The sequence below is a fragment of the Calonectris borealis genome, chromosome 5 (genome assembly GCF_964195595.1).
Source record: "Calonectris borealis chromosome 5, bCalBor7.hap1.2, whole genome shotgun sequence".
Lineage (NCBI taxonomy): Eukaryota > Metazoa > Chordata > Aves > Procellariiformes > Procellariidae > Calonectris > Calonectris borealis.
The window spans coordinates 43,659,764-43,682,013 of NC_134316.1; the positions used below are offsets into that span (position 1 = coordinate 43,659,764).

The 22,250-nt window shown below is 38.9% G+C and overlaps 1 protein-coding gene across 1 annotated transcript in view; it reads left to right on the forward strand.

The window, feature by feature from the left end:
- The window catches only part of INO80 (INO80 complex ATPase subunit), a 69,010-nt gene extending 47,072 nt beyond the window's left edge, over positions 1–21,938 (forward strand). The window contains exons 27-36 of the mRNA XM_075152158.1: positions 4,061–4,188; positions 9,022–9,116; positions 12,048–12,120; positions 13,784–13,942; positions 15,269–15,371; positions 15,929–16,017; positions 16,868–17,023; positions 18,116–18,275; positions 19,078–19,296; positions 19,910–21,938. Of these exons, the coding sequence (XP_075008259.1) occupies positions 4,061–4,188; positions 9,022–9,116; positions 12,048–12,120; positions 13,784–13,942; positions 15,269–15,371; positions 15,929–16,017; positions 16,868–17,023; positions 18,116–18,275; positions 19,078–19,296; positions 19,910–20,127 (1,400 nt within the window). The 3' untranslated portion in view covers positions 20,128–21,938. The remainder of the gene's footprint in view (positions 1–4,060; positions 4,189–9,021; positions 9,117–12,047; positions 12,121–13,783; positions 13,943–15,268; positions 15,372–15,928; positions 16,018–16,867; positions 17,024–18,115; positions 18,276–19,077; positions 19,297–19,909) is intronic.
- Positions 21,939–22,250: the final 312 nt, after the last annotated feature.

Consider the following 22,250-nt stretch of genomic DNA (forward strand, 5'->3'; position numbering starts at 1 on the left):
AGTGTCAAATGGAACAGTAGGTGTGAGGGTCTGCACTAAATAGGTGACAAGAAGAAAAGGGGATACCTCTCTCGCCTAATCCTCTCCCAGACTCGGCGTTCCCAGTACCCTGGCAGCAGGCTCAGCTGCGATCACTGTGGGAATCTCTTGAGGCTTTTCCTGTTCTTTGAAAGAAAAATGGTCCTGGATTAAATGGCAGGAAGTGTCTGAGTCCTTTTAGCATCGATAAAAAGCACCGGCCTCACTGGCTGTTTACTGTGAGAGCCAGCTAGCTCCTCACTGACCCCATTGTGCCGTGCAGACTGTCGGGAGGGGAACCAGGGGTGTCAACTGGAACCCAGACTTTATCTCTCTTTCCTCTGCTTTTTGCAAGTCCAGAGGCACTTTTTCTCATTCTCCAGAGAGCAGTGAGCCCAGCTACAGTCATCGGCCAGAGCTCCTGACTGGGGTTATTTTGAGTCATAATCATTTGTAACTATTTTTCCCAGGCCATAGGATCCCACTGTATCCCTTCGTAGATAATTTATGTCCATACCCCTGTGCGGCTGGAGGCAGAGACCTTTTTTTTTTTCAGACTGAAAGCCATACAATATGATCTTACAGTTACTTTCTTTTTGGTCTGGTTCTCTTTTCTTGTTTATTTCATGCAGTGCTGAAGAACCCAAAAACTGCATCCTAGGGAGAGTTTTTTAACCTCTATCTCCTGACTGGCTTAAAAAAAGTTCCTTTGATGCTATGAAAAAAAATTAAATTAAATAAAAAAAAAAATCCAAAGACATCATCATTGGAAGTTTTCACCGATCATTAAAAATGGAAAATGTAGAATTGCAAATTTTGAAAATCCCATTTAAAAAAGAAACAAACCACTTTTTTCTTCCCCCAAAGTAAAAGGGAATGAGAAATAGAAGTGAGAGAAACTAGAGGTGGAAGACACTTTTTTTTCTTTCTCTTTTGAATAATTGTGATTTTTTTTGAAGATGGCATGAATAAAGTAGTATGTTTTCTGTTACCGCTTTCCGGAATTTGTCCTTTGAAGCACTAGGTGGCAGACTTTAAGCATGCAAAAATACTTGATCTTGGAAAACACAACGGTATCAAGATAGCATGCTTAAAGATGCCAGGTTAAAGTCAAATGGTTTTCTCTTCCAGAGGTGAAAAATATTTTTTTATTAGTTCTGTTTTTCTTTCCTAAAAAAGGCCCAACTTTCTCAGCAGCGCAGTCTGCTCTGATGCTGAGGTACTGGACAAATTATGAACTGTTAGCAACTTGCTAACCTTTCAGACTGTAAGACCATCTGCAATAAGTTCTTTACTTGTAATTTGCATTTTATTGCTATTTAAAAATAGTAACTTACACAATGGAGACCTAAGGAGCCAGCAGCAAAGGACGCGCATCATTTCCAGTTACCAAAACTTAATTCTACCTATTCATGCATTTTGCTTTTGGAAACTTGCTAATGTGTTAATCTGAGTCAGTCGAGATTGACTTTTGAACAGACCCTGTTTGTTCTCTCAGCTTCCTTCCAGTCAGATGACTTTTGGTTAATAATCGTATTAGTTTGTCATGTATATCTAGACTTTTCATGTTGCTTCACTCAATTTAATACGTTCTGAAATAGCAAGCTGACCAATTAGGATAAAAGCAGAATGTCATGGTGTATGGATTTAAACGAAAGAATAACATTTTGTATAAAGAGTAAACATTCCTACTGTGCAGAGTTTTTGATTTACATAGATGTATTTTAAAACCAAATAACCATAAGTCATTTCCATTTTTACTTAATTGCCCAAGTTCAAAGTTTGGTTTTCCTTGCATGAAATGCATGAAACTATTAACTATTTGTATGTAATTGAGACCAAGTTCTGTTCTAGTGCATCATTATATATTACGTTGCACTTAAATGCCAGCCTGAGCTGTGGTCTTGAGTTTTCCTTATTGTATCTCCTTGGCTTGGCTCTCTAGCTGATGGATTCCCTAAGGTAGTTGCTAGCAACTGAAGCAATGATGTGGCACTTGCTCCTGGGAAAGCGACAAGATCACCATCAAAAGGGAGAGCAAATCGGAGAAAAAACAGTGACTACCTAGATAGGCAGACAAGCAAGAAAGAGCACAGCTCTCTTGTCTTGGATTCTTAGCTAGTGAATTGCAGGAACATGACTCTAAACTTACCAAAGGAGAGAGCGTTCACAGCATTGGCTTATAGTGCAAATACGATAGCTGATAATTTTAAGCGCCATTGACAACTCACAATTTTTTGAATTGCAGAAGGCAGGACTGTTGACTGCATCTTCTGATGTCCTAATGTAGATCCCACTAATTCCAGCATCAAGTCCATTATTTATATTTAAGCTAAAGGATACTTTTGAAGGAGATCTTGATTGAAATACTAAAGTGATGAGGAATCCACCGTGTTTCTGGATAAAAGTGTTGCTGATTAGTTTTTCCTCACTATTGGAAGGATAAGAGGGAAGCATGCCTTGTTTTTACAATTTTAACAAGTCACCGTATACTGTGCCTTTCTCTGCTAGTATAAAGTTCTCTTCTGTTGTTAAAAACCTTTGTCCAAAAGAAGAACCTTGAGTGGTGCCAATTGCTCTTCGAAAAATTGAAATGGATCAAGTTTCTGAGCTCCCTCACTGCAGGAAAAGTTTTTTAACACACTGAAATCTTGGAGATTTTTCCTGAACACTTTCTGGTTTTTACAACCTTTCTGAAAGGCGTGCTAAACCTAGGCATGTTATTTCAAAACTATCTTTTGAATTAAGCATAGAAAAACAACTACATTCCTGCTTTTCTCAGCAAACCCCTGGTTGCACGTGCAAGAATCAAACTTAGCCCTCTGTGCCACATCACTGCACTCATGGACTGCGTTGCCTGCCGTGCTCATAAGATGTTTTTAGGAGTGCTGTTGTGTGATCTGTACTCCTCTGTTCCACTAGTAGGAACTTGGTTTTAGCTATATTAAAATGCATGGTGCTCAGATGAATAAATTAATTTTTGTATATACCTTTTTTTAAAATCTGAATATTGTGCAAGGCAGTTAATTGCCTTACAGAAAGCTGGATTTTCTTCAGCCCATCAGTTAATTCATTCTGTGCAACAAGAAGCCTGCAGAAGTGTTACCTGCTAGATGTAAGAGAATGGTACCCGCTAGACATGTCAAAAATATTTGGGTTCAGTACTAGCCTGCACCATCTGCAGTTGCCAACTTTCCGTTTTGGCTGTAAACCTAAATTCAGATGTCCCAAAGAATAAAGAATCATCAGTGGCCTTTCCAACAGATAATTTTTTTGGAAGAAAATTTCTCTTCATCCTCTTTCAACAGCAGCGTATTGTTTACTGAAGTTTATGTACAGAATGTACAAACAGGAAGATCTCCTTCCTGAAAAATACTGAGCAGTGCTGAAAGAGAGAGGACATGAAGTATAAAATCTGAAATGACTTAAAAGATTGCCATCTGGAAACATTTCTTAAACAAAAAAAAAAAACCCCAGCCCAAAAAGCGAAGGGCAGGGAAGAAAAAGAAAAGTTAAGGCAATGCTGTGAAGGGGCTGTTATTTTATAGTGACCTAGAGAACTGTTCTTGCTTTCCATGTTGGTGAGGGGTTTGATCTTGAAAGTAGATCTGTGGAGGATAAATCTAAAGCTCAGCAGCAGGTAGCTGCAAGTGTCCAAAGGACAGCATTTTAACGTGTGAAGTGGAGAAAAATTTCTTCAACTGTCAAGGCATGTTGTGGTGGTTGATCTGGTCAGAATGAATCCTTAGATGAGGGAAATGGCTGTCCAAAAAAGGATTGGGTCCATACTCGTGAGGAGATCAATCTGTGATGAGATTTTGCCAAGTGGGTATATTCATATACACCCGTGCCAGCAAACAGAAGTTACTGTTAGCAGTGTGATTGCAAGTGTCAGCCAGAAGGGATGTTGCAGTTTCTTCCATCACAACTCGTTACTTTAGGGATTATAATGCAGTGAAGTGCTAGGAAAACTTAAAGTTACTTGTTGCATGTAGCTGTTTTGGCTTTATTAGTTACCTGTTTTTCTTCCATTTCTTTTTAGACAAAGAGAGTCTGATCACTGACAGTGGAAAACTTCATGCTCTTGATCTTCTGTTGACACGGCTGAAATCTCAAGGACACAGAGTTCTCATCTACTCCCAGATGACGCGAATGATTGACTTACTGGAGGTAGGAGAGCTATAGCCTACAGAAGACAAATTCTGAAGATGCAGATTTAGCAACAAAGTTTTGGAGAAAATACTATCATTTGGATGCGGCAAACCTGACGTAAAATTATTATACTGAAGGATACCCAGTAAATGCATTAATATGAGGATATAAGAGCTGCCGTACAAAGTTAGACCTAAGGTCCAGCCTAGTGTCTTGCTTCCACCAGTGTACAACAGCAGATGGTATGGAGAAAATGTAAAAGAATAGTGATACTTCTCTATTAGTCTCTCAGTGTCCAGCAGGTTGCAGCTCAAGGGCTTTCTGAGCCAGATGTGCCTTCTGTATATTCAATAATCCTAAATGGATTCTTCTTCCATGAAATTGTTCAGTTGCATCTTGAGTCTTCGTAAATTTTTGTCGTTTACGCTGCCCTATGGCAAGGGGTTGCATGGCTTAATTATCCTCTTTTGCTGGTTTTGAACTGCTTTCTTCTATTATCATTTGATGCCCATGTATTATTGGAAAGAAGAGGGAGAACAGTGATTAATTTTACATTGTTTATGTTGCTTGTAATTTCAGACTTTTACTGTTTCCCTCTATCATCTTATTCCTGTGCAGAAGTTTGGTAGGCATTAATGATGAGAAGTTCTCTGGTATATACGATAGGAAAGAAATTAGGAATTAAGTCATTACTCGTTAAATACAGTCAGTCTGCCTCAGAAGAAAAAAAAAAACAAAATCAGTATTTGATTAGCAACCATGCCACCAAATGTCTGAAGAGGCATTAGTGGGAGAACTATTAATTTGGTTTCCTATTGGTAATACTTACAATGCTTAGAAAGAAATACTTTTGTGTCTCTGGGCTTCTGTTGAAGACAGCAAAGTTAGAGTTTTCGGCTGGATCTGAAAAAAGGAATATCCTGTGTCACAATGCCTCTATCCCTTATCATTGAAGGATTAGTAGTAATAACTTTTATGACTATCTAATTCTGAGTAAGAAAATAGGAGACTTGATGTACGTTAGTTTCAAAGAGGCAACCCTGATAAAGTTTTCTGACTGTGAATACATAGTAGGTGGGAAAATATTTGCATTTGGCAGTATAATTTCAGTACTGCTAGAAGGTCAAGATCCTGGGATCCTTCAGCCATTAGTCCTAGGTGCACATGGGCTCCCTCGGCAGTCTTTGACATGGGATACTGTCTTCTCCACAATAAAGTGAAGAGAAGAAGTGAGAAGCCTGAATCAGTAGCTGCCTAAATCACGAGTCGTGTATGAGCAGGAGTGCATTTTAAGGTCAGCAGTTAATAGTTCAATAACAAATCACAAGCTGAATTTTGGTTTTGCTGCTGTGAGGAAAAACAGAACTTGCATGGTTGCAATTCTGTTTTTGGCTCTTTGCCCAGCATTGCTTCCTATGCCTCTTTTTTTGGCAAACGTTAGACATGGTGCAGGTTTGTTGACACCCTGCATTACGCCATGAAGCTCATAAAGCTGAGTGTTCAGTGCTTCTGTCTTTTCTGTTAGCATTCCATTTTAAAGGCTTGGGAGCCCACCATTTTTCTATTCCACCTCTTAAATGCTCAACTTTACTTGTTGGGTTTTATTACCCAAATAAGCCACCTACCAAGTCCTCTGTTTTTCCTTCTCCCCACCCATGTAGCAGAAGCTGGAGCAAGCTAAAAGCAAGCTAAAAGCAAGCTAAAAATCAAGTAAGGACTCAGTTTGTAAGAAAACCCTTGCAAAAGCAGTAGATATTTGTTTTTTTCCTGACCTGAGATATCAAAATACATCCCCTTTGCCTACTTGAATATGAAAGAACATAACATGTCCTATTTCTTTTAACAGTATTTTAACTGTGTCAGTGTAACTGCTATGATATCATACTAACCTAATCTACGCAGGGCAGAGAGCACAAAACACATTGTTTACAAAGTTATAAAACCATGTTTGTTTGATTCAGCTTCAGCTGAAGAACAGCAGCTTAATTCAGCCATTATAAAATGGCAGATATAAATACAAAGAGGAAAATTATTTTCTTTCAACAGAAGGGAATAAAGTATAATTTCAGTACTGTTATTTCATGCAGATGTGTGTTTCACACTTTTTAAGATTATCATGTTTGTTTTTCTCAATATGATTGCCTTCTCCTATATGGAAGAGTAATTGTCCATGATTTCAGTGGGAATCACATTGCATTCGTGTGATGAGAGGGGTCAAATTATATTTTGTATGAATTAAAATGTCTTAGTTATATTCTACCAAAAGTTTATTAGTTGTGTTAAAACATAAGAGTACTCAATTTGAACTATGAAATAACAGGAAGGGAAAACATATATGGTTTTTGAGAAAGTATCAGGGTGGAAGCCCAGAAGAGCACTGGCTTTAACGGCGCTGCATTCTTACCATACTCGAGCTGTTCTGTGTTGTTCGTTTCCTGTATAGGTACTCTGTTGCCGGGGCCACTTTCATTATTTTTCCTAGATTGATACTTCTGGTGGCTTACACTGAACAAGATTGGCAGGTAGAGGTTTCAAGCAGGTCTAGTATAAGTATCTCTAGATGAGATTAAAGCCTCCCTATGAGGTTTCCCCCACCCCATCGCTCATTGTGGGAACTAGAAAAATGAGCAGTCACCAAGTGCCTTCCACAATTACAGTAGAGACCAGGTATATTACTACTTAAATAGTTTCTTTGCCATCAAAGTGCTCTTTTTGTTTTGGTTTGGTTTTTTTAGCTAAAAGCGTGCCCTTTCTGCGAGTGATCAAAGCATAAACTGCTGACAAGTGTAGTATAAGTTGCAATGTTGTGGGTGTTTTTTTTTTTCCTGAACTGAAAGAGTGTACTGTTAATATTTGGAAAAGTACTGGATAAAAACAGTTCACAAAAAAGGGTGTTTCATATGAGCACTGTTACACTACTGTGAAGGATCCTTCTTGATCAAAGGAAGGTGGATGGAGGCAGACCGGAACCCGTTAAGCAGTGTTGAATAGACAATTAGCTAAAGGCTAATGTACTAAGCTAATTTGCGGTGCAGGGGGGAACAACCCATGAATGCCAGTGTTACAGGTGCAGAATAACTTGTTCTTTTGTAATTTGTGCCTTAGTGGAAATGTCTAAGGTCTGGGATAAGGATAAATGCACCTGATGGAATGAAAGAAGTTGTTTTCTATTTGTGCTGAAGTTTGTTTAGAAGACACTGATGAAGAGATAGTTAATAGTGAGATGAGGGAAGACTAAATCAAGATGTTGAAAGGTTGAATCATCATAAAGGCAGATAAAGACAGTAACAAAGAAATGGAAGGAAAAGGCCCTTATGATAATAGAAAAAGGGTTGATCAAATCTGGAGAAAAGGTCACATAGTGCCTAATTGACAACTGTATCTCTCTGGTTTTAGTTGGTGACAGAAACCTGTCATAGAAATGGAATAAATCAATAGTAAGTTAGGGCTTGAGTGTCTGTGTAGTGAAGTAGCTGTTCTCTGCTTTAAACTTCTATTGTTGTACTCCAGAAATCTCCAGAATGGCTCTAGCCGTGAGCTCTGTTTTGTAGAGGTAGACCAAGTATGACTTCAGCCATTTCCACATTAATTTTATTTACCTATTTTTCTCTTTCATCTGCAATACATTGAAGCTTCTTTCCATTATAGCAATCTTTTTCCCAGGTTCCTTATAGTATGGCAGCTCTTTCACCTCGTCTGCAGTAGTGAATCAGAACAAAAAAGGAGCAGGAGCCCTGAAGGATAGGTGAAAAGGAGAACTGGGCATGGTACTGTCAGAAGGTTCATTAGAGTGCAAGCGCTGCCATGTCTTCTCACAGCACATCAGTCCTGTATCTGCTGAACACTGCAGCCTGGAGCAAGATGAATCCAATAGTTCTTGCTGCTAAAGCACCAACTGTTTCCTTTCTGTCTTCATTTGCAGTCACAGCATCTCAAAAAGACACATGCACCAGTAGGGTTAAATCTAACTAATGTAACCAGTAGGAGTTGCATCTCATCAGCCAAGGATCATGTTGTTAAAATATCACAGGGTATCTTTCCAGAGAAACTCTATGGATATCTGTATAGCCTGAAGAGCTTTCTGTGTAATTCAGATTTTATTGATAGTTGCGCAGGTATCGGAAAATGCTGAGTACCTTAGAGCATGAAAAATGTCTCTCATTGGAAAAAGCCTTTGCCTGCAGCATTCCTGGTTGATGCCATTTGATTTGTGTCCCAGGCAATGGTTTCACTTCTGCTGCTTGGCATGAGCTGTGGACTGACACACTAATGTAATGTTCAAAGTGTTCTTGTGCGCAGTGAGATTCACAGGCTCTTTACTAGCGAGATAAAGCCTGGACAGACGTTAGTATACAGTACCGGGTTTTTAAAATCACTAGTCAAATGGTTTAAAATCAACTGGGAGCAGATACAGTTGGTTTGTTAGGAAAGGTTCGCTTACACAGTGAAAGCTCAGGATTTAGTAAAATTTTAGACTTTGTGAAAGCAAACTTCCTATTTTAGTGATTTTATTTAGCTATTTATTTATAGAAAAAGGTATTTACCATAACATTGTCTGCAGTGCAGCAAATGCATCCCCAACTCTGAACTGACATCATAATTTATCTCTTATATGAAATGCAAAAACTGACATATGGTTGAGTAGCTTTAATTTCTGAATTTCTATTATTGTAAAATAAAGTATTGCTTACATAAGATTGCTTATAGCATATTTGTTGATGACATTTAGGGATTTTTTAAAAAAATTTTTTTTTCTAAGTAGCAATTCTGCTTTTACTGTTTTTTTTTGGAATAATCAAGATTGAACGGTTTCAAGAGCAACTATATTTTTCTGGTGTGTGTTCTTTGCAGGAATACATGGTTTATAGGAAACATACCTACATGAGATTGGATGGTTCTTCAAAGATTTCTGAACGAAGGGACATGGTAGCAGATTTTCAGAACAGGTAATGTATTTTGCAAGGTGTTTCTGTGCTAAATTGTGTGTACATAGAGAGTTGGTATAAGATGTAATAGAAATAAATGAAATTTGCACTTAAATTATCTTTCCTGATATCAAATGGACCTCATTATCTGAAGCAGTTTCTGGGTGGTTTGCTGAGCAGGAGTCACTGGTATTGATATTGAACCCAGTTGTATTTAGGAATTTGTCATCTGTGAAACAGTATTGGAAGCGATTTTAGTGTACCCACCTATTATGCTTCTTGCCATTCCAAATATGCTATTGTTTATAAAGAAGCTCAGTAGAAAGGCAGCAGATGTTTGTTGGTATGCTCTGACAATTGACACTGAAGATGAGATTGAAAATCTTGCATATGCTAGAGCTTTGAAAGTGACGTAGTTTTCTGCAAAACAAACCATTTAAGCATGTTTTATTAAGAAACCTTAAACTAAAATAAAGTGGAGATTTTATTAGGTAGTAAGATACGCTAACCCTTTTCATTTAGTAAACCAAAATGGATTCTTGCAATTTTTACGAGCACATGAGGAAAGAGAAGTATGTAATCATCTTATTATAAGTTAATGTATTTTAGTATAACTTTGTCTCCACTAGGGCACATTATTTATAATGATTGAGTTTATGGTTATTAAGTTTCCTTTTAATCATGGGATATGGCTTGATATGGTATCACTCAGGTATGGTAGTTCACAGTAAGGTTATCCTTCCTGGATGTTGACGTGAGCTTGTAAGAAGGTCACTTTTCTTTTTCAGAGGAGTTAGGTTCATAGATTGTTGTTTATTGCGGGGTGAAAGCAACGTTCTAGACTAGAGAATAGTCCTTGTGTTAGCGGTCCCAAGGTATCATAGCTGAAGATAGGAGGGGAAGCCATATACAGCCTTTCAGGCCACTCGTTCATGAGACTTAAAGACCTGAAGGACTGTCTTGCACTGATGAGTCTTCTAGTGAACTCCTCAGAGCAATACAACTTGAAAAGAATGTGTGCCAAATACCTGAAGTAAGTGAGAGGACCATGCAGTACCTTTCTGCCTGTTTCCAGGTGTCAGAAACGGGTTCCTTGGAGGTCATGATGTCCTCCTGGAATCCTGACTCTTCTTCCAAAGAAGAAGTTACCAAAAAGAAGTGCAGGAATTTCTTTTTATTAATGAACAGAATTTGGTTTTATTAATGAATAGAACAACTGAAAGAAAAATAATCATTTTAGCAGGAAATCGCTTTGAAATACAGGTCAACCAGTCTAAACAAGAATTCCTATTAAAATGTTAGTTGAGTTCCTCTTATACATGATTTACTTATGAGAAGTATTTCCAGGAAAAAAAGCCTGACTGAGACTAAACTATCCTGCAGGATATCCTAGCAGGGTGCTGAAAATTACATAGCTATGGAATGATAATTTGTTCCTGTAGTCTGTGGCACTGTCCACTTTCTTTTCTTCCCATATGGCATTTCCAGAAGCATTTCACAGCTGGATGTTCAGGTGACTGTCTATATGCATGTTCCACTATCGTTACGAGAGTGAAAAGATTTCCTGGCCAAGGATTACCTACGTTGCCAACAGGCACCTGCTGACTCCTTTGGCTTTCTACCTGCAAGATGAAGTCTAGACATTGACAGCGCGGCTTCAGTTCCTCCCAGCTGTCCATAGCTCAGGGTGGATTTTTGTACTCTTAGATTTTTGGACTGCCAGACACCTTCTATCTCTAATTCTAGAGTTCTTGGCGGTTTTTTTGTGTGTGTTAATTTATAGTTTTCATAATTATTTCTGTTGTCTATTGGCAATTTCTGTAAGGGGTGCGGGGGGAAATCTTACCCTGGACCAGAACGGATTCTTTGAGAATCTGGTTGTTACGATACAGCCTTGCCAAGTACTTGTGAATGTCTTGAAGTTTGAGTCATGAGGAAATAGTCAGTTCTACTTGACCTCCAGGGATATGGATTCCAAAACCCTTAGTTTTTTACATTTGTTGAGTTGAACTAGCATATGCATAATAGCCTGCAATGCACCCACGCTTCCTCCAGGAAGGGCAAGAAAGACCCTTTAGATTTGATGAATGGACTTTCAAGGACAGACTGCCTACACATAGTTAGTCGAGAAGGAAATGTCCCATGCTGCTCATTCAGCAAGAGTTTCTGGTGCTTTACTAATTTTGCATGCATTAGTGTACAGACAGTGTGGTAGCAAAAGGACGTGGCATTGCAGAGTATCTTCTCTTAAGCAGAGGGCCTTGCTCTGTCACTGTCAAAATACAGTACGTCAGCCTCTTTGGAGTCCTTACTAGTACCGTCTGCTTTGTTTGCATCAAGCTATTCACAGATCCATATAGTGTTAAACAGTTTTAAATACTGCTGACCCCCCAGTGGCACTAGTGAGGTTCACAAGCTCTTAGCAGAAATCCTGATTTCACTGTTACCACTTGAGTTTTTACCAGTACTTGGTCATCCTACTTATAGACCTGTCTCCTTGTTTGTTTTGTTCAAAGCACCAAATTTAGAACAAAACTTGCATCTACACAGTTTCAACATTTATTTTTCTTTATCAATTGAGCATTGTTAAGGCAAGATTTTTTTAACATCAGTCAGTTCTGTGAAACAATAAATTGTTCTTTGTCCATATGAAATCTTAATTTCCAATGTGGGCAAGATAAACAAGCCCTGGTTTGTTTTGATAGAGATTAAGAAGCTACTATTGCAAACAGAATGTTTGCATGTTACGACAGTCCTGATTTGTAGATTAACTTCTCTCACTCATTCATATGGTGTTTTTCTTGACCATGAATGAACAGCACAAAATGTTCTGAAGTGTTCAAGTAATAGAAATAGCCCTGCTCACTTTATATGGGTCAAAAAATTTACTTCCGTGGTTATTTCTTGTCATCATGCACAAAATAAGCGTTTTTTAATCTCTTTCCTTTACAGGAATGATATTTTTGTGTTCCTGTTAAGCACAAGAGCTGGAGGCTTGGGCATTAACCTTACAGCTGCAGACACGGTAGGTGAAGTTTGGTAAAGTAATACAGAATAAAAAATCGGCTTACTGATGTTAGGTTTTCAGTATAAATATTTCTTTGCTTTTCCTGCCTCATATGCCTCCAATCACCGTTTTTCCCAAGCTGCTCATCTCCTGCCTCCCATCCTCACAATTTATGTAGGAAAATTGGTGTTTCTGTGTGAAAATTGGCACTCTTAGCCATGCTGATCAATATTTTTTAGTACTGCCATTCACATCATGAAATTGCATAACCTTGTTTACTTTGCTTATATTCACAATATAGTATTACCTTGACGATGAAGTTGTAGAATATTGGACGCTTGGTACATAGTTTTTGGTTGCAGTTGGAAATACCTTCCTTCTCCCCACATACTTTAGTATTGGTGTCTAGAAAGAGTTGGACGACTGAAGGGGTCTACAGATGCAAATACAGTGAATGCTGTTTCATGTATCACTGTTTGCTCTTAAGGTTCAACTGCAAACGAATCAGTAAAACAGGTATCGGTTACCCTTTTTTCTGTGCACAGAAGAATGAAGCAATGCCTCTAAAAGTACAAAGTCACTTGTAGTTGAATATCAGCTAGTCAGGAAGGATAAATTGCTTCCCCCCTACTCACCCAAGGTGTAAAGGCATACTGATTTAGGTGAATTGCAAGGATTTGCACTCTGGAGCAGCTGCCACTAATCACTAGGGAAGGAATGCTGGCCTACATGAACCATTTATCTCTTCAATAACAGCTATTCTTGTGCTTCTAACCCAGTACCTTGTGTGCATGCAGATTTGACCACAAGACGGACTGTTATCCTTAGCCATACAAAACCAAAGATCTCTGAATCAAAAATACTACATAACTTCTTTTTGTTAAATACCCCATCATATCTTCCCATCACTTAAAAGAAATCAGAAGAAAGCAAGTATCTGTAGGATTTTCAGGGTTGAAAAGTTCTCTCGATTGAAGTTGCTTCAACAGAGGAAATAAACAGATGGAAGCACAGGCATGCTCCCGCAGGCTCCTTGCCATAAGCATTTTTAGTTCTGTGTTTTTGTAACTTTCTGAATACTTTACTTTGCTGTCTAAAATTTTTTTCAATGTTTGTGTTTTGTATGCTTACTGTGCATAAAGTACTGTTAGAACGATAGGGCAATATGAATTTATGTGGCATTTCAGGTTTTTGTAATAAAAGCACTGGAAGTGTTAGACTAGGCTTTATCCAGGTTTGAAAGAAAAAAAAATTGGAGTATTACTTTTTGTGTGAAATTCTAATTTGATGGACTTTTTCTTCTTAAGGTAAGTAACACTAAAATGGGTTCATGATGCGGTTAGCCTAAAATTAATTACATGACAGTGATTTAATGTGGTGACAAACTTAGGAATTTTGTGCGTCCGAAGCAGATTTGTTGAAGAAGATATTAAAGACATTCTATGGAAGTTGAAACATTCACAGTGTCCATTAGTTTGAATTCATCTGAAATGCAACAGAAAAGACTTCATAGGACTGGGCAAAACTAGGTTAATACAGCCTGCAGTGGGGTGGTAATTCTGTAGGGTGTATAGCAGAACTTTCATTTTTATCAGTATATTGGATTTTTGTTTGTTTAATCACCAGGTGCTCTAAATATATGGTTTTATTTAATCCTTTCTGTTCTGGTGTTCTTTTGCAGGTAATTTTCTATGACAGTGATTGGAACCCAACAGTAGACCAGCAAGCCATGGACCGGGCACACAGGCTGGGTCAAACAAAACAAGTCACTGTGTACCGGTTGATATGTAAAGGCACCATTGAGGAGCGCATCTTACAAAGGGCTAAGGAAAAGAGTGAGGTGAGAATAAAGAAATCATCTGGAACAAGAAGTTACAGAAACAGTATCAGAAAACACATGTCAAAATGAGTAAAGAAACAGAAAAAGTATCTGCAGGGAGACACAAGAGAAGCCAAAAGGGAATGTCTTTGTTCAAATAAACAAATCTGTGTCCCTAACACAGCAGCATTACAGCTGCATTATATGAACTAGGAAGAAGCTAATTATTTACACGATGACTTCATGAAAACTGTTTCTTATGATGCAAGGAAACTACTCAGACTTCTTTAAGACAGACCTTCTGTCTTTGCTGTGTCAGGGCTACTGATTACTCTCATGTTATACTGTTATACCACACGTGAATTTTTTTAAAAAGAAATTTGGAAGGTAATCAAGTGAAAATTATTTGAGGTGTGAGGGTTGCCAGAAGAGCTCAGCGTCCTGCAGCATCAAGCAGGAAGTGTATCAGAAGCTTTAAACTTCATGACACTTTATTGGCAAGAAAAAATCAAACAGATTCACTTTCTTTGGTAGCAGTAGGTATACTATATACAACATTCAAATGGTTTGCGTACTCAGGGTTTTTTTAGCTTTTGTCTTGATTAAATGCTGATCGTGGTGCCGCAGCAACTGAAGCATCTCTAGCTGAATGCATTCACGTTTCCCCTGTTGAAACTTACCCATTTTCTCTAGGATACTGCACTAGAGTCACCTGATACCAACCTGAAAATAAAGTGTGGTCTTTTTGCTGCTGATTCAAATCATCGAAATTGGCTTATTCTCTTTTGCTTGTTCTCTTTTGCTCAGTTACAACTCTTCTTCGTTGGGTTATTTTTAAATATAGTTGCAGTAGTAGAGGTTGAATGAATTGCTTAAACTGAGACACTGACTCAATATGGAGATTTAGTTTTCAGTCAAGGAGACTAAAAATGTTGTACCCTTTAAGAATATGATCTGCATGATCCTCTTGCAGGTTACTTGAAAAACTGGACTGGTAATTTATACCTGACACGAGTACCGCTATATTTTTTCTTTTTTTTCAGCAGTATATTAATACTGTTATCATTTGTTGTTTATTACATGGTGCTGTAGAAGTGGTGCAACTTTGCACAAGGGATGGCAATTTTCCGCTTTCTAGCTCGGTTGCTTCTCATATTATACTCTTAATAGATCTTCCCTAAAATTTTGCTACTAACTTTGGTATGATAGAGAAGTTGAGTCAATTCTGACTTACACAGATGAGCTGGCATCTTTTTTTGGCTGGCTTTCAGTGAAGGGTAGTGAGAATGGTTCATGGCTGCTTTGAGTAATTTTTCCTTTTTTTGTCTCTTGTTTTTTTCCTTCTAGATCCAACGAATGGTGATTTCAGGTGGCAATTTCAAACCTGACACCTTGAAGCCAAAAGAGGTGGTCAGCCTTCTGCTGGATGATGAGGAACTAGAAAAGAAATGTGTGTGAAATTCGTGTTGCAGCATTTTCCCCATCTTCCACTTCATTACCTTATGAAATCTGTGTTTTTATCTCTACAAACACATGTATTGCTGATAACAACTTCTGTTTCCTGGCTCTTTTTGTATTGCCAGCTCTTGTTAGTACAAGCTGGTTTCATATCACTGCTGAGCTGAAAGATGAAGTTGTGCGAGAGAGACATGATGATGTGATAAAGTTTTTATTGGCACTTACTCAGGATCATTACATTGTTCCTGAATGACAGAGCTTTGTCAAGAATTATGTAGGTCATGACAAAAAAAGTATTAGCAAAAATGCCATATTTCATCATACTTTTGAAGCTGTATTAGAGGTATATGCTTTTATGTTGCTTGAAAGAAGAATTTCACTGTGAGACTTTTTAGTAATTTGGATACAAATAGTTTTAATACAGTAGTGTTTTCAATGTGTTTTGAGTTTTCTTCACAGTTCTGTTAGAACTAGAATTTCTTGTAAGATTCACAAAAGGGTATGAAATATCTTTCCAGTGGTGACAACTTTGTATTTCTTTTCCAACAGTGCGTCAGCGTCAAGAAGAGAAGCGACAGCAAGAAGAAACAAATCGTGTGAAGGAACGTAAACGTAAAAGGGAAAAATATGCTGAAAAGGTACTTTGATGCAAGAGGTTGCCTGTGTCAGTGGTAGAGCCGGAAGAGCTTCAGGCTCACTATTATGTGGTGCGGAAACATTTTACGCAAAGGCAGTCTAATGAGTAAAGCCTTCTTCCCTTCACCATTTAACATCAATCTGTGGCACTTCCTTACAACAAAGAGGGATATTACAAAATACGTAATGCATAGTTATCTGTATTTTAATATCATTAGCAACTTGAAAAATAAGGGAGTGCTGCATACCTGAACAATACTGTAGATCACTAGTAGTCTACAGACAATTTGAGGACTCATGCTTGAAAAAGCCAAAATGATCAACTGATCATTCTATGGCATATAAAATGGTGACTTAATCAAGATTTTGTTCTGCAAGGACAAAAAGGGAATGTAAATGAAGGACCAAACATAGATAAAACCCATATAGCTATGTGGCTTCTGTGGAACAAGGGAAGATCAGGTTTTTTAAAAAAGATCATTAAAACTAGTTTATGAAAATTCTGAATTTTTGAGACAGGGAGGCTTTGCATTAATTAATTGGAATTTTGTGTAATGGTAAAGAATTTCAAGCTCACTCCAAAAGGTAGTGGAAATCAAAGTAATTCTGTAAGAGTAATTCTCCATCATTCCAGCTATTTTAGGAAGAAAAAAAAAAAATCCTACTTAAGTCTAAAGAACGAGCCTTTAAGGGATCTGTTACTATGTCCTTCAGAAACTTGTTTTGGGAAATTCTGGACATGGCATTCTTTGAGTTATAATAATGCATTAGATATTGAGATTTTGGGTTGTTTATTCCCTTTCTTCTGTTTTATTGTCTTTTTCATTCCTGGTATTGTTTTATTTATTTCAGAAGAAGAAGGAAGATGAATTGGATGGGAAGAGAAGGAAAGAGGGCATGAACCTTGTGATCCCGTTTGTTCCCTCAGCTGATAACTCCAACCTGTCTGCTGATGGGGATGACTCCTTCATTAGTGTAGACTCTGCCATGCCCAGCCCTTTCAGTGAGGTAAGACTCACTGCTGCTTTAAACCATATACTATTTCAATTGTGGCCTTAGATCCTGTAGGATTCTTGCTTTCTGTTATTTTAGCTAGTGTAGAACTTTGAGTATGTGGGGAAGTGACATGTCTTAAAGGTGAACCATGGAAATGAAAATAATTTATTGAAAACATAACAGCTGCTAATAAGCTGCCTTACAGTTCTTCATGTTATTTGATATTGCATTATCCCCCTCTTCATTTGCTCTCTGCCTCCCTTTTCTTACAGCGAGTTCATGCCCTGATTCTCCTATCTTTTAGCTCCTGGAATTTTTCCATTCCTGCCTGCAGTCCCATTTACTTTCTTTCTACTTTCTTCTCCCTTTTTCCTGCCTTTCTCATGCTCACATTTATAACCACGTGCCTTCTTCCATACCAATACCTTCCATAGCAAGAACAGTCTCCTTCTGCTCCTGAACCAAACAGTGTCCCTCAAATAGCTCCTTGACATTCAGTTTCTTTGTAAGTACTCCTCGCTAGTCTCATCTATATCTCCTCCTCTGCTTCCTTCCTTGCTTCTGATAGTGAATTAGTGTGTTTTTTCTCTGGAATTTAAATTGTAAATTCTCAGTGGCACACACCTTATTTTCCTTCATCTTTTTGTAAAGAGTTGCAAACAGGTTTTGGCAGCAAATATATTCTGTTCTATGGATTTCTATGTTGTATTGTTCCCTTACTGATAAAGTTTTTCATTAGCAGTATTAGTAGGTTAAGAATCCTGTTGTTTTCTGTCTTGCAGTTGAAGATGCACAGCTGAACAGCAGTTTTCTTAAATCTCTGCTGAGCCCATTAGTCTCCTGCTTCTTAACATCTATTTTCATGAATTGAAATTAAGTAGCTCCTGGAGGTCTTTACTGCTGCTCAGCATGTAAATAGAGGGTGTGGTGTGATTAGGCAAATTATGTATCATGCTGCTAGTCTCACATAGAGAAAATGAAAGAGAACAGAACAAGTACCAATTAATTACTTGTGATTGTATGTCTTTTAAAGATCTTATTATGTTTGTACTCTTCCCTTTCCTAACCTGAGAAGCTAACGGCTCTGTTCTCTGTCGTGTTTAGATATCCATCAGCAGTGAATTACATATGGGCTCTATCCCTCCTGATGAAAGCAGTAGTGATATGCTTGTGATTGTGGATGATCCAGCTTCTTCAGCACCTCAGTCAAGAGCAACAAACTCTCCTGCTTCCATTACTGGCTCAGTTTCAGATACCATGAATGGTCAGTACTTTTGCCTTGACTTTATTGACTTAATTAAAGATTGACTTTGTATGGCTAGGTGATACATTTTCTGCATTTTAACCGGAGTATATGTATGGTTGGCAAGATTTGGGGAAAAAAATTGCCTTTTCATTGAGAAATTATTTCTGATTTGATAGGAAATCTGTTTATAGTCTCTCATTCACCACGCTTTTTCTCTTTTCTGTGATAGTTACTCTTAAAAGTTTTGTCATTTGTTCTTGTGTTATTTTATGTGCGTATTACCAAATTACAGACAACCACAGAACTATTAATCTCTAAGCTTTTCCATGAATTTGCTGTTGGGCTAATAATCAGTTCTGTATTTCCAATGAGTGATTGGAGCAGCTGTAATTTTAAATAATGGCGAATGTTTTTAACTACCATAGTTTTTCTACACTGAAATAAGTAGAGCCATAGTTCTTGGTGAGTTTCTTTAGAAATAGCAAATGGAAGAAACTTCATATCTATCTTCAAGTAAGAAAATGCTTCATCCTGAAGTAGAACCCAGAATCCTCCACCTATTTGTGGATTGGATTGATAATAATAGTAAGAAGTAGTTGGAGTTACTAAGATGTGGTTAATGAAGAGTGAAGTTTTATATACATAATTTCTTTTCATGGGGTCACCGCTTGCTGGCAGTGTCCGTATTAATGTGAATGAACAGTATCACTTAATAGGAACAGTATTAATGTAAATGGTAGGTAGTTACGATGCTGTATTCATTTGTGAGCCACCAGAAATACTACAGCACTTACTGTTTTAACGTTCTTTTTTTGTTAAGGTGTTTCAATGCAAGATACACCTCTCACTGGGAGAGGCCAGTCAGGTCGAAGCCGGGGTCGTCCTAAAGGTTCGGGCAGCGGATCAAAAGGCGGCACTGGGAAAGGCAGAAGCCGGAAATCGATAGCGGGAAGTGCAGCTGCAATGGCAGGTGCCAAAGCAGGGGCAGCGGCAGCCTCTGCAGCGGCATACGCGGCGTACGGGTACAATGTCTCTAAAGGTATGTGGGGAAGGGGAGGCAGCAGACTACCCAGAGCAGAAGCAACCACATGAGTTTGTGTGATTGTTGTTTACAAAAAATAGATAAAAAGTGTTGTATTTTTGGTATTGCTTGTCTGTTGTATTCTGAGATCCAGGCAATACACAATAGGACATGGTAACGGTGTGAGAGGATAGCCCGTTTCACTGCAGATGACCTTGAGAGGCTAGTCCTGCAGAAGTTTCATCTGCCCTTTGAATTATCTCATACCAAATATTTTTCCTTTTTCTTGTTTTTTATTTTGGTGTCCAGACAAATTGGATAGTGTTGTTTATCCCATGGGTATGGCTGTGCCTTTCCTGTATTGCTGTATTGTCACATTGAAGTTACAGCATCAGGTTCCAACACCTGGTAAACTGATGGTGATGGAGCTTCAGCTTCACACCAGCTGAAGGTGGCCCAGGGTATAACTCAAGATGATTTGTATCTTAAGGACACCCCTCTTCATTAAATTCTCATAAATCATGAATACAGGGTGGTTTTAGGACTGATTGTTAGTATATTGTTTGTTGTTGAAGAGCCACAAGTGGAATAATATGCTCACATGGCATTTGATTCTCTTTTCCATTGCTAGGCATGTCTGCAAGTAGCCCTCTACAAACAGCGATTATTCGGCCTTCTGGACTTGCAGATTTTGGACCTTCAAGCGCCTCTTCTCCCTTGAGCTCTCCTTTGAGCAAAGGAAACAGTGTCTGTGGGACCCCCAAAAGCTTAAACCTGACCAGCAGTCTCATATCAGAAACTCCAATTCGGAAGCAAAGCAAAGGTGCGCACACCTCAGGTAGTCGGTAGTAATTTTGAACCCCTAAAGCTTATCTGAACTGCGTTGGCTTTCAGAGTAGACCACCCTGCCAGTTGAAGGCATGCAAACGAATGCCTTGTTGCTGTCCAGCACGTGTGTGAAAAGAAAATCAAAGCACAATGGGAGTGGGTGGTTTATGTGAGCACTTTGATTATGTGTATTCCAAAAAAACTGTCTTTGCAGACACTGCGAGAAGGAGGGAAGGGAGTCTGGGGTAACTGGGAGAGTGTCAGCTTGTGTTTTATTGACACATCTGACAAAGATTCCCAAGAAAGCATCCAGCTACTCCATGCAATATCCTGCAGCTGTGTGTGCTTGCAGTCACACCAATATACTTTCTCTCTTGTAGCTTGAGGTGGAACCCAGCATTATTTTTATCCTATGAAATCAGTATCTGAACCCCAGGAGTATCCTGTAGAGTCGGAAGACATTTCCGTACTGGCACTGGTCAGTACATGCGGGGGTAATTGGGGGCTAAGCTGAAGATGTTGTGTGATCAAAAAAAAATCTTGGATTCTTCTAGTGTGAGCCTCTGGGTTCTCTAAGGGTTTGAAATGCAAAGGACGGTGTCTCGGGTGGTTTCCAGGGAATGGACCCTCTTCAGCACCATCTGTCAGGAACAGGTTCAGAGCCGCAGAATACAGAGAACACTGACAGTGAGAGCAGCAGCACTGCCTCTGCTTCACGCAGTGGGAGAAACCACAAGCCAGGGGTTTGGTTTGCGTTTCTGAGTTCTCATCAGCACAAACACTCGCTGTGTTCAGAATGATTTCTCTCCCTTTTGAGGTGTGCAGAACTCTTAAAAGGTTAGAAACAAAGTAAGGCTCTATTTGTACAAATCTCAAGAAGAGGGAAAGCTGAAGTGCTGAGGAAGATTTTGCTGCTGCTCCTCTCACTGTGCCATAGCAGAGCGTGGTTCTGCAGCTTGCAGTGCTGCGAGGGGAGCGACAAAAAACAGTCCTGAGAGAGAGAGAACTGTGCCATCCCCCCTTCCAGCCAAATCCTGGGAAAAAAATTTGTCTCATATCCCAGCCGTCCATTGACTGTTCTTCCAGTGTGTTTTCCCTTCATCTCTGTGACCATCACACGTACTAGCTTGGTCGAGTCACTGCGGTGTGCGGGTACCAGTAGCCACGTCCCGTAAGGCTGATAGAAGGCAGTGCTGCCAGTGCCCATCTGTGTTCTCATTCTCTGGTTGCTCCTTCCCCGTTCTCAATGCACAAACCCCCCCCGTAGCCCCTTGCTTTGCTGTAAGCGTTGTCTGCATTGCACTGAGATTTAGGTGTGGGGCAGTTCTTCTGTCTGACACGTTGAATTAAAAGGCTGTTCTGCCGGGGCACTTTCATCCCTTGAGAGAGAAGCAAGTTGAGTTGCAGGTCTGGGCTGTGACAGCGGAAGATGACTTTTTTTATTATTATAATTTTTTTCCAACCCCAAATCCTTTGCCTGGCGTCCTACAGTGTGGAGCGAGTGCTTCCTGTTGGCTCTGCCTCTAATTTGCACACCTGAAAATAGCAGAACTGAGCTTAGTTAGATTGATTTTTAAACAGATTTGCAGGGGATAATTGAGGGGGAGGTGGTGTTTAATTAACTCATGAAGACTTCCCCCTTCCCCTCTTATTCACATGTATATATGATATTTAGAGGGAATCAGACAAATGCCAAGCCTTTTTTTCTCTTTGAATGTGCTGTCTATTTTTATAACTGAACTTGTACATATGTATAAAGAGAGACACATCTTTCTTTTACTAACTGGAGAAGAAAATCTTAAATAAAATGGAGTGAGATAATTTTATGTAAATCAGTGTCTTTGTGGTTTTTATGCATATAGCTGTATGAATGAGAGGATTAGGGAAGAGAACATGGAGGGTGTGCATCTGGAAATGCATCCAGAGACACATGCTGCTTAATGTAATGCTCTAGAGTGACTGCACTCTTCTTACATTTGTAACCTTTTTCAGTTACAACTGTACACTTATCACATGTCTGTGTTCACTGATCGTCTCATAATCTATTTTGGAGTAGGTATGCAGCAGATCATGAGAAAACAGAAGCAAGTATAATATGTGTAATTACATAGTCCCTGAACTGCGATGGTTGAATTCAATACAGT